The 13,372-nt window shown below is 37.6% G+C and overlaps 1 protein-coding gene across 1 annotated transcript in view; it reads right to left on the bottom strand.

Moving 5' to 3' along the window:
- Window positions 1–1,002: 1,002 nt before the first annotated feature.
- Window positions 1,003–13,372, bottom strand: part of LOC126354222 (GTP-binding protein 10 homolog) — a 91,789-nt gene continuing 79,419 nt past the window's right edge. The window contains exon 7 of the mRNA XM_050003705.1: window positions 1,003–1,364. Coding sequence (XP_049859662.1) covers window positions 1,141–1,364 — 224 coding nt within the window. The 3' untranslated portion in view covers window positions 1,003–1,140. The remainder of the gene's footprint in view (window positions 1,365–13,372) is intronic.

The following is a 13,372-nucleotide window of genomic DNA, read 5'->3' as shown; positions in this document are numbered from 1 at the left end:
ATGTGTTAAACCTTGCAGGATCAACAACTCAGAAGGCAAAAGTCTGCTTACATTGCTTACCACTTTGACTGAAATTACACCTTGCTGCAACTACAAAGTAGCTAATCACCAAACACCAAATTTCTTTAAAATTCAAACTACTTAGATCAGAGAGCAGTCACAATTTCTGAGCCACTTTGTACAGTTTGATACCACTCTGTAGTAGATGAAGATAAACTGACTTGCTTCGTAGTGAAAAAGAAATTTACAAAGGTAGACTACCTAACTTTCACTTGTTTAGTTGAAGCAAGCATACAGTTGAGAGATAGACACCGAACTAATCAGTTGTTGTGCTGAACCAAGAACTTTGGTAATTCTTTGTGTTTAGCCAGCTACTCACTGGTCTGACACACACAGCGAGAAACATCCTCATCACCTTTTTCCCGCCTGACACTGCAGACAAATACAATCCACACAATCATTCAAGAAGCTGCAACCAAAGGAACATTAATGAAATTTCAAGCAGTCAGTAACTATAGAGTTTACAGAGTGAATGGCAAACTGCAAATAAACTCCTGAGCACTGCAAATGTCAAGCTCTTTCCTTTCAAAGTGCAACCTGACAACAGTAAACAATGCAGCAAGATAGATAATGCACTGATCAATACGGTGGATAATTGTAAGCTTCATATGACACAATGAAGAGCTGTGCTACCTCATACTGATGTATTTTTAGGCAGCCAGGCATCAGGTGATACGGCCGTGGCATATGACATATGGCCTCCTCAACAATGTCGTCAGATATTACGATTACTGTACGGCTCAGGTACCTGTGCTTCAAACTCTTACCAATACTCAAACTAGACAGGGATGCTGATTCAGTTTATGTGCTGATCAGAAATAAAAAATTATGATGATGAACTGGAACCCTAAAAATATCTATGTGCACAAATGATTAGTATATAAATGAGAATATAATTTGTGCTCCAATGCCATTGCATTAGAGGCAGTAATAATCAACAAGTGTAGTTCATGAATTTATTCTGAGGAAAATACAAAGAAGCAAGAAATAATCTTAGAAATAACTTTTTTTAGACAATCTTGTATATCTACATATAAGAAATGATAAAGTAAATACATTTAGAAAATAACTCCCAAGGTATCACACCATCTTTGCTGCAAATTCCTTGTTTTGTGTTCGAATATTCTGAAGAACAGAATTTTCATTGTCTTCTTTTAATAATTCAGCTTGGAAGTCCAGTACAGCCCTAATTCGTTCCTTTACTTTTTTTACACTTAGAGCATCACACTGTACAGAAATGGGAATCACATCATGAAACTGCAGCACCCTTCTTGGGAGACTATCTGGTTCTAGCTCTTCCATATCTGTTAAAAGTTCAGTACATTAATAGGTATTAATATGAATATTGTGCTGTTAATAAAGTAACCATTCAAACATAATTTTAACAGAGACAATTGTTAAGGTATTTTGATTATATAATAATATCATAACAGACTAACAAACTGGGAATGCAGCAATCTAGACTGTATTGTAACAAACATGGAACAATGTACCCTGAAGATCACCTTATACATTTTTTCAGAAGAAAACTATTGTATTTTTCTAAGGCAATTTCATCAGTGTAGTATGTCAAAAGATAAATCAGGAATGCAGATGAAAGCTGTGCACTCAATTAGGGTCCAAATATGGGAGTAAAATGCTAAGGAATCACTACTCAGGGGTAAAAAAATTGAAAGATAATGGTTTAGCACCCTATCAGCAGTGAGGTTGTTGGAGACAGAACACAAGCTCAGAATTGGGAAGGGTGGGAAGGAAATCATCCATTCCTTTCCAAAGGAGCCAGGCCAACATCTGCCTTTGGCAATTTAGGGAAACTATGGAAAACTTAAAGCTCGGTAGTTGGATGGAGATCTGAACTGCCGTCGTCTCAAATTCTTGCCAAGTGTCTTACCTCTGCACTGTCTTACTCATGAGGGATCTCATGCTCATATACATTATTAATATATGAAACTATTTTCCTTGATTTCCTTTTTTAAGTCTTATGTTACTTTTTCACAAAACTGTAGGGCAGATTTATGATTTGGCAGGGAAAACTGCTGGCAAGTGCTGTGCAACGAGTCTTGATGCACAAGCACTACCAGGCAATCAACTAACAAGGGAACTGTCCAATCTGACATGTAGAAAACAGCCCCGACATTTTTTATACAGGAAGAATATACCGAAAGAAACACAATGTCAAATTTTTTCCAAATTCCTAGCTCAGCATGTTGTACTTGTTGTTGTGGTCTTTAGTCCTGAGACTGGTTTGATGCAGCTCTCCATGCTAATCTATCCTGTGCAAGCTCCTTCATCTCCCAGTACCTACTGCAACCTATATCCTTCTGAATCTGCTTAGTGTATTCATCTCTTGGTCTCCCTCTACGATTTTTACCCTCCACACTGCCCTCCAATGCTAATTTTGTGATCCCTTGATGCCTCAGACCATGTCCTATCAACAGATCCCTTCTTCTAGTCAAGTTGTGCCACAAACTTATCTTCTCCCCAATCCTATTCAATACCTCCTCATTAGTTGCGTGTTCTACCCACTTAATCTTCAACATTCTTCTCTAGCACCACATTTCGAAAGCTTCTATTCTCTTCTTGCTTAAACTATTTATTGTCCATGTTTCACTTCCATACATGGCTACACTCCATACAAATACTTTCAGAAACAACTTCCGGACAGTTAAATCTATACTTGATGTTAACAAATTTCTCTTCTTCAGAAACGCTTTCCTTGCCATTGCCAGTCTACATTTTATATCCTCTCTACTTCGACCATCATCTGTTATTTTGCTCCCCAAACAGCAAAACTCATTTACTACTTTAAGTGTCTCATTTCCTAATCTAATTCCCTCAGCATCACCCGACTTTCCATTATCCTCATTTTACTTTTGTTGATGTTCATCTTATAGCCTCCTTTCAAGACACTGTCCATTCCGTTCAACTGCTCTTCAAAGTCCTTTGCTGTTTCTGACAGAATTACAATGTCATCGGCAAACCTCAAAGTTTTTATTTCTTCTCCATGGACTTTAATACCTACTCCGAATTTTTCTTTTGTTTCCTTTACTGCTTGCTCAATATACAGATTGAATAACATCGGGGAGAGGCTACAACCCTGTCTCAATCCCTTCCCAACCACTGCTTCCCTTTCATGTCCCTCGAGTCTTATAACTGCCATCTGGTTTCTGTACAAATTGTAAATAGATTTTCACTCCCTGTATTTTACCCCTGCCACCTTCAGAATTTGAAAGAGAGTATTCCAGTCAACATTGTCAAAAGCTTTCTCTAAGTCTACAAATGCTAGGAACATAGGTTTGCCTTTCCTTAATCTAGCTTCTAACATAAGTAGTCAGGTCAGTATTGCCTCACGTGTTCCAACATTTCTAAGGAATCCAAACTGATCTTCCCCGAGATCGGCTTCTACCAGTTTTTCCATTTGTCTGTAAATAATTCGCATTAGTATTTTGCAGCTGTGGCTTATCAAACTGATAGTTCAGTAATTTTCACCTCTGTCAACAACTGCTTTCTTTGTGATTGGAATTATTATATTCTTCTTGAAGTCTGAGGGTATTTCGCCTGTCTCGTAACTATTGCTCACCAGATGGTAGAGTTTTGTCAGGACTGGCTCTCCCAAGGCCGTCAGTAGTTCTAATGGAATGTTGTTTACTCCCGGGGCCTTGTTTCGACTCATGTCTTTCAGTGCTCTGTCAAACTCTTCACGTAGTATCGTATCTCCCATTTCATCTTCATCTGCATCCTCTTCCATTTCCATAATATCCTCCTCAAGTACATCGCCCTTGTAGAGACCCTCCACCTTTCTGCTTTCCCTTCTATGCTTAGAACTGGGTTTCCATGAGTTCTTGATATTCATACAAGTGGCTCTCTTTTCTCCAAAGGTCTCTTTAATTTTCCTATAGGCTGTATCTATCTTACCCCTAATGAGATAAGCCTCTACATCCTTACATTTGTCCTCTAGCCATGCCTGCTTAGCCATTTTGCACTTCCTGTCGATCTCATTTTTGAGACGTTTGTATTCCTTTTTGCCTGATTCATTTACTGCATTTTTATATTTTCTCCTTTCATCAATTAAATTCAATATTTCGAGGATGTAAATAAAATAGAAAGAAACTTCCACATGGGAAAAATATATTAAAAACAAAGATTCCAAGACTTACCAAGCGGGAAAGCGCCGGCAGACAATCCTTTCATTTTTCCCTCTCCTTCCCTCTTTCCTGACGAAGCAACTGCCAGTTGCGAAAGCTCGTAATTCTGTGTGTGTGTTTGTGTGTTTTGTTCATGTGCCTGTCTGCCGGCGCTTTCCCGCTTGGTAAGTCTTGGAATCTTTGTTTTTAATAAATTCAATATTTCTTCTGTTACCCAAGGATTTCTACTAGCCGTCATCTTTTTACCTACTTGATCCTCTGCTGCCTTCACTACTTCATCCCTCAGAGCTACCCATTCGTCTTCTACTGTATTTCTTTCCCCCATTCCTGTCAATTGTTCCCTTATGCTGTCCCTGAAACTCTGTACAACCTCTGGTTTAGTCAGTTTATCCAGGTCCCATCTCCTTAAATTCCCACCTTTTTGCAGTTTCTTCAGTTCTAATCTACAATTCATAACCAATAGATTGTGGTCAGAGTCCACATCTGCCCCTGGAAATGTCCTACAATTTAAAACCTCGTTCCTAAGTCTCTGTCTTACCATTATATAATCTATCTGATACCTTTTAGTATCTCCAGGATTCTTCCATGTATACAACCTTCTTTTATGATTCTTGAACCAAGTGTTAGCTATGATTAAGTTATGCTCTGTGCAAAATTCTACCAGACGGCTTCCTCTTTCATTTCTTAGCCCCAATCCATATTCACCTACTATGTTTCCTTCTCTCCCTTTTCCTACTGTCAAATTCCAGTCACCCATGACTATTAAATTTTCGTCTCCCTTCACTATCTGAATAATTTCTTTTATCTTATACATTTCTTCAATTTCTTCATCATCTGCAGAGCTAGTTGGCATATAAACTTGTACTACTGTAGTAGGCATGGGCTTTGTGTCTATCTTGGCCACTATAATATGTTCACTATGTTGTTTGTAGTAGCTTACCCGCACTCCTATTTTTTTATTCATTATTAAACCTGCTCCTGCATTACCCCTATTTGATTTTATATTTATAACCCTGTATTCACCTGACCAGAAGTCTTGTTCCTCCTGTCACCAAACTTCACTGATCCCCACTATATCTAACTTTAACCTATCCATTCCAAACTTCACTGATCCCCACTATATCTAACTTTAACCTATCCATTCCCCTTTTTAAATTTTCTAACCTACCTGCCCGATTAAGGGATCTGACATTCCATGCTCCGATCCGTGGAACGCCAGTTTTCTTTCTCCTGATAACGACGTCCTCTTGAGTAGTCCCTGCCCGGAGATCCGAATGGGGGACTATTTTACATCCGGAATATTTTACCCAAGAGGATTCCATCATCATTTAACCATGCAGTAAAGCTGCATGCCCTCGGGAAAAAATACGGCTGTAGTTTCCCCTTGCTTTCAGCCGTTCACAGTACCATAACAGCAAGGCCATTTTGGTTAGTGCTACAAGGCCAGATCAGTCAATCATCCAGACTGTTGCCCCTGCAACTACTGAAAAGGCTGCTGCCCCTCTTCAGGAACCACACGTTTGTCTGGCCTCTCAACAGATACCCCTCCGTTGTGGTTGCATCTGCGGTACGGCTATCTGTATCGTTGAGGCACGCAAGCCTCCCCACAAATGGCAAGGTCCATGGTTCAAGGGCTCAGTATACAGCTGGCAAATTGTATACTCTTGCTGTAGCTGTTGCAGACAATATATGCGCAACATGGTGGGCACATGTCCTTGACTGATGGAACATCAATAAACAGATAACATGGCACAATGTGAACATAATATGTAAAGTGAATTTCAGTTTCTACTGATAGTTTCTCTGAAATAACTGTTCAGAGTTACTATTCACTTAAATTTGCACCTCATATAATATACATAATAATTAGCAGTTCTTCTGTGATATCAGTCTGTGTTAACAATGTAGATAAAACTGAATTCATTTTCTTTGTGATTACTGGCATATGCTTGCTATTAGCATCTGTCTATGTGCAGGTTCCTGAGATTCACAGTAATGTGGAATCCAATTACTGTTTTCAACCTTGCAAAGATAAAATATGAAAAACATGGTATACAACTGAAATCACTTCCTTCCCCTGAAGATCTATATATGTGTTATTTATTAGTCAATTTCTTGGACATTCATTGCAATGTGGCAACATAGAAGAAATAGAAAATAACCAGATAATTCCATGAATTGTGGATTGAATGATGATTTTGCTAATTACCATATTTTACAGACAATAAGAAGCACCTCTATTTTTAAGCAATTTTTTAAAAAAATAACATTTTCATTATTGTTATTGTTAGATTGCAATGCCAGGCAAAAGAAATGAAAAATTCTGAGTTTATAAAACTGAACTAATCTTTAAAATCCCTGAAAATCATCATCTGAACTTTTCTTCTTCTTCTTCTTCTTATTCCTCTTTGTAATTATATAAAAGATGGTCTTTACTGCCATCGAGAGTGTTACTTATGCCACACTTCTTGAAAGATTTAACAATAATGTCTTCTCTCACTCTAGACCATTACTATTTTATCTACTGAGACACTTGATTGATTTTAGGTCATTTTAAATCTCCCTTCAGCATGACTCCATGTTGGGTTTAATCCATCATCCATTTGTTCCATTCCTCTCTCATATATACTTTAAATGGTTTATTTATCGAGACATCAAGAAGTTGTAATTGCGAGGTAAGTCTCCACGAATAACAGCAAGCTCTGTATTTCTGTCTCAATTTCTCTTTCACAGAATTTTTCAAATGACTACTAAACTGATCTAATACAAGAAGAGAACTCTTCTTCAATAAAGTACTTTTCCTTCTTCCTCACACTCTGTTAATCCATAATTTCATAACAGCCTTGTCTATCCAATACTTGTCATGAACATGAACGACAACTCCAAATGGTATATTTTTGCTCTTGAAAATGATCATTGGATTACACTTAGTATCATCAGCATAACGTGAATGGACAACAGTGTAGTGCTTTTTTTCATGTCCACTTGTTTTATAGTTACAGTTTTTATGTCTTTCATGGTAACAGTCCTGTTACTCAGCATATCAAATGTTAGAGGAGTTTCGTCCATATTCACTACTTGGCTTAGTTCCACACTGGTTTTCTTTTGATATTGGATAACAAAGCAATGGAAAGATAATATTTTCTCTTCATACTTTTGTGGCCTTTTCTGAGATATTTTGGTTTTGGTCTGCATACTATGTCCATCACACTTCATAAACCTGTAGCGCCAACCAACTCCACCTTTGAAATCTGTTAAGTTCCACTGTAGCACTAGCTTACGAGCGTGTATTTTAACCATTTTTGTATTAATTCCAATGCCATTTTGATGGTGTCCTTGAATCCATTTCAATAAGTCATCTTCTAGTTTTGGCCGTTTTGCATTCAGACCTCTATTTACACATTTAGTCTTCCTCTTTTTTCAGTTCATCTTTACTAGCCTGCTAATAGAGAATTTCTTTTTTTTCTGTCGGTGGAGGGCTGAAATGCTGCTCGGGTGCTCTGTTTCCATGTTCTTCTGCGTATGCTATTACTTTCAACTTATAGCCCACATCATATGAATACCTTTTATTTTTTTCCATTATGAAACTACTAACAAAAATATTGTATTGGTAGGGATAACACAAATCTAGCAAGCTTGTGACTCCCCTCAACTCATGTTAATCACATTGGTGCACTGCTGCTGCCAGTTGAATTTAATATTGCCAGTTAGGGACACGTTTCCGACAGTATTGAATGTATGGCCATTTTTAAGACTTGAAGAATTTTAAATCAAACACTGTTTTTTTAATATTAATTTCACATGAATTCTGGAGGCAATTTTTCAAAGAAAAAAGTGCATCTTATAGTCCATAAAATACCGTAAAATCCAAAACAAAAACAGAGTATCTTCCAAGCACCATGTCATCCTCAGCCAACAGGTGCCACAGGACGTGGATATGGAGGGGCTTGTGGTCAATTCACTACTCTCCCGGCCATTGTCAGTTTTCATGACCACAGCCACTACTTCCCAGCCAAGTAGCTGCTTAATTAAACTCACAAGGGCTGAGTACATATTGCTTGCCAACAGTGCTTGGCAGACATGGAAGATCATCATTCGAAATGGTAATCGAGGCCGACATTGCTTAATTTTGGTGATCCAATGGGAACTTGTGTTACTTCTGTGGCAAGGCCATTGGAAAGCCCAGGGAAAACAGGTACAGTAATAGCTTTCAGTGAGATAGAAAAGGCTGTAAATTTTTTGGTTAAGGAAAGAGAGAGAAAATTCTTGAACTTAAGCAGTGTGCAAAGCTGATTTCATTTCATAAAATCTGGACATGAACTGTATAAATGTAAGAAAGATCAACACAAAGTAAATATGTGCCAAAATGGAACTATTAAAAATGTGAAAGAAAAACTATCTGAAAGATTTAGAATTGCTTGTGAGAACCAATGCACTGTTATCGAAGGAGACCTACAAGACTTGGTGCACTGAATTGCAAGTGAGAAGAGCATTACTGATTTCCAGGCTTCTTTGACCTGTTAAACAGAGCCAGGAGATTACACAGAAAAGGAAGTCACAAAACGATGAAGTTTACCTCAAGTAAACCTGCAGAGGAGATGTTGTTAATAGGTAATATGTACCATACAGATATTCATAGCTGATGGGAAGGTGAATCTTCTTGTCATTCCCTAAAAACTGCATACAAAGCCAGTCAATCAGGTTTTGTGCAAACCACACTCTATCATTTTGAGGAAAAAAAGGCAGAATCATTTGTGTTGTCGATGAAGGTTATGGCACATTAGAAAACAGCAGTGATAGTGGTAGTGATAAGTATCAGTAGTAGTACTGTTTCTGCAACTTTATCTCTGTCTTCAGGAATATAAAGGCAAGTTAGGAGAAAAAAATTAAAAAAGTAGTGTTTACTAAAAAAAGTCTTGTAATTGATGCAGCAAAATCTGGAAAAATGGGGAGAATAATTTTAAGTGTTACACCTGAAACATATTCTTACCATTTGCAGAGAACAATTCACTACTGTTGTTGTACTCTTGGTGTGGCCATAATGAGACCTCTGTCTTTATGAGGATGATGGAAAGATTCCATATTCCACTTTGAACTAAAATAGTGTGATTTAGCCTCTTAATGAAAAAGTTTTTCAACATTGCAAAGCATTTTTCAGATAACTTTCTGACTGTATAATTTCTAACAGTGCTTTTTCATTTCACGTTTTATCAGCGGAACAGTTTTGTTAAACTTCAGTCACTTCTGCATTTTATGAATTTGTGCACAGCACAATATGCAGAACAACAGCCATGATGTTTTCTTACTCCATTCCAGTTCTGTCTAAATGAACTAGTAATTACAGTGAAGTGCCTGAACACATTAATTTTTCTGTTATCAGATGTGCCTGGAGTAAGGAAAAATGTTTGTTTTATCAACCAATAGAAATTCACATTTTTGTGATGACTACAGGCATGTATAGAAGATGTCCTTTAACATACAAGGAACTGTTTCATTGTTAGCAAGATATACACTATTCAAAAATTATCATAGAACTGTGCTACAAGAATTGTTATAAAATATTTAATGTCAACAAATCAAAGTCCAATTTGATGGAAGTTGTCTGTAATGTAACTTTGTACATTGCCTTGATTTTCTTTCCTCTGCTAGTCACTTGTGTAACAATTATGTCTGCAACAGTTTAGCTGTTGATATAAGCTCCAAGTTATTCAAAAAATTAATAATGTGAGGCATTTTTTGTCTGGTTTAAGTGCTTAAAATTCCTGTGAGTAGACTTTGGAGTTCATGCTATGTGGCAACACATCCTCTTGTCATGGCTACTTCTGCTTTCTTGCTGATTCGTGTGCTAGGCAGGAAGGGCTGTGCAAACTGCAGTTATAAGCATTTCTTTGTGTGGCAAAAATGAGTAACTTTAAGTTACTTATATGTCTAGCATTATTTTATGTAGAGTAAATAAAAATAATTCCAACACAAAGCTTGCAGGTCAGGAGGTGATGCCACAATTGAAGTATAATGCTGAGAAAAAAAGATCATGATTGGAATAAAGAAGACTGCTGTGACTGTTAGAATACTTTATTGGAGAACATGATTGGTTTCACAAATTAAATTTGAATCTTCAGGTGCTTCACTTAATACAAAGAGATAGAAGAACTTATCAGAAATTCGGCCATGCCAAGAAACAGACAAATAAAAGTGATAAAGTCTGTGTCTACTTACAAACAAAAGATTAAGGGTTCTTTATAAACCTGATAAAGCCATTCCCAACATTTATATCCAAGTATTTAAAATTTCTGCCACCAATCTTCAAATACTTCACCAGGGTAATTTTCTAAATATTTTAGAAGAATAAGAGATTTTTTTAGCACTGAAAAGAGTTCCAGAAAATACCCTCAACTCCCAGACAGATTTATGTCACAGAAACATTCTACCCAAGTTTGATTATTTAAGTGAATGACATTTTCCAGTCCTATCACTGTTTTTTTATTAATGTAAAAGCCTTTTCATTTGCAAAAACAATTCTATCAATTGTAAGGACACTGCATTGGCTAGTGCTGGCATGTAGGATCCTTTGAAATTAGCTGTAACAGTAATGCTGATTTATGTGACTCATAACCAGAGTATATTATTTCTGACTATTGCAGTTTGGTAATTTAAAACATGCAGTCAGCCCCCAACATTTCAGTCAAGGTATCTGGTTAGTTAATGTTTGTGTCACTGTGTGCACATGGCTTTCCACATAGGCCTCACTACAGATTACAGTCAGTTGGTCTGGCAACAGCAACTCTTTCTCCCCAGGCTGTCAACAATGGAGGTAAAGTGTGATACTATTGACAATTTCTTTTCTAATGCTACAAGCTCAGCAGTTCTGCTGAGTATTTTAATTATTTTTTATTATACATCATTTTAATACCGACTACGTTCTTACTTTGATGTTTTTACTGGGTTGTTTTTAGGTTGGGGATGGTCTTATCCCTCAATACATTTTATCATAGATGCTCACACATTTATGAGTCAGAATTTTTAAATACCTGGATATAAATGTTGGGAATGGCTTTATCTGGTGTAAATAGAACCTTTAATCTTTTGACTGTAAGTAGACACAGACCTTATCACTTTTATTTGCCAGTTTCTCGGCATGCCTAAATTTCTGACAAGTTCTTTTATTCCTCTGTGTACAGCGAAGCAACTGAAAATGCAAATTTAATTTGTCAAAGCTGTTGTGTTCTCCAATAAAGTATTGTAACCATTGGAGTGGTCTTGTTTATTCAAGTCATGGAATATTTCAGCTGTGGTTGCCCTAAATATAAAGCAGTGTGGATAAAAAAAAAAAAAAAAAAAAAAAAGACTGTACACCCTTTTAGAGATTTTCAATTCACTTGAGATTTATTGTTGCAACAGTGCATATGGAGTATATGAAAGAACTGCATTTACAGATCAACAGACCTCCTTGACCTGTTCATGCAGTTCTGTAAGAGTTGTTGCTTGACGAGTTGCATGACTTACTTCTTGTCCCATCATATGCCACACATGCTTGATTGGAGACAAGTCTGGAGATCATGCTAGCCCCGGGAAGTTGCTGCACATCTCATGGAGCATGTTGAATTCCATACCCAGTGGGTGGGTGAGCATTATCCTCTTGGAACAACACATCACATTCCTGTTGCAGGAATGGCAAAAGAATGGGTCTAACAACATTTTGCATGTACCAATGCTGGTTAGCACCCCTCCCGAAACACCAAAAGTGCACCAAAGTTGTAACTTATCGCACACAAAACCATAAGGCCTGGGATGGGGCCAGTGTGTCAGATAAATGCACTCTGTAAGACAATGCTCACCAGGTATAGGTCTTATATGCAAACGAAATCACTGAAAACCATGGTGCACCATTCCATCTTCCAAGCGATCCTTTGATGGCACCAGTCAAGCCATGCATGTAAGTTGTGACATGAGTGGAAGATGGGCTAGAGGTTGTGTGCCCATAATCCCGCTGCTAATAACCAGTTCACAATAGTTTGTGTTGACACATCTGGGCTCATAAGCCCTATTATCTGTGCCACTGCTGCCTTTACAAAATTGTGATCCTGGGGGGTGTCTGTGCTGTATGGATGTCCAGAACCTCATCTATGGATGAGAGAAGTTCTCACGATCACTGAGGCAGCACATCCAACATATGTGGAATTCTCTGAAAGGACCATCCTGCCATTTGCACGGCCACAATTTGGCCCCTCTCAAACTCACTCACTTGGCTGTAGGAAGCACAAGTGCATCCCTGTAGCATGGTTGCCTGCTTGCTTCACATGTCTGCACCACACAGGGCCTTCTTGTTGTGAGCATTCCCTATTAAAGGGTAGACACAGATGGTGTTCTAGTAGCTATGCCACAACACTTTCTGTTGGTGGATGATATTAAAATCATTATCAATACATCTACTATCCCCCAGATGGCACAAGTTGTCATAGGGTCAAAATCGATATCATCTTTCCACGTGTACTAACTTTTTTCTTCCAGCAGTGTATTTGGAAGTATTTCACTGAAGCTAGAAATCAAAGATAATGCCAAAGCCTGACAAAATCTAATGAAGATCAGAAATAAATGAGTTTAATGTAACTGACATGATGCTTATGGTAACATTTAAGTAGAGTTAAAAGTTTTGTGTTGGCACAGGAAAAGCAAACATGCATTTTTTATAGATTAAAAAAAATCACCCAGTTTTGGAAGACTTAATACAACCATCTACAGCTCATCGTGGACCAAATGATTTTTAGTCACAAATTTTTCAGGTGTGGGAATAGGTGCAAGTCAAAGGGTGTTAAATGTGGTGAATTGGAGAGAAAGGGGGGTGGGGATGGGGATATTCCAACAGTCTGTACTGCAGTCCACTCATATTTCCATTTCCAATAATAAAAATAGTTATTTGATCTTTTGATCTTTATTGTTTTTCATTTGCAATCCAGGCCTTTTCTAATGTAATATTTCAACCAGGTGGCCTGGAAAATTTCTATTGCATTCACCAGTTATTGTGTTATCCCTTGCAAGGCAACAAATAAAAAGAATCTGTTTGGGATCCCAGGAAACACCTACCTTGAATTTTCCAGCACATAAAACTGATCACTGCCTTGGTGCTGTGTCAACAGTGTCCACAGACTGCTGTTTTTGCAGTTTTGTCA

Source organism: Schistocerca gregaria, chromosome 3 (assembly GCF_023897955.1).
Source record: "Schistocerca gregaria isolate iqSchGreg1 chromosome 3, iqSchGreg1.2, whole genome shotgun sequence".
Classification (NCBI taxonomy): Eukaryota; Metazoa; Arthropoda; class Insecta; order Orthoptera; family Acrididae; genus Schistocerca; species Schistocerca gregaria.
The sequence above is the reverse complement of the archived record's forward strand: the minus strand, read 5'-3'. Positions and strand labels throughout refer to the sequence as shown.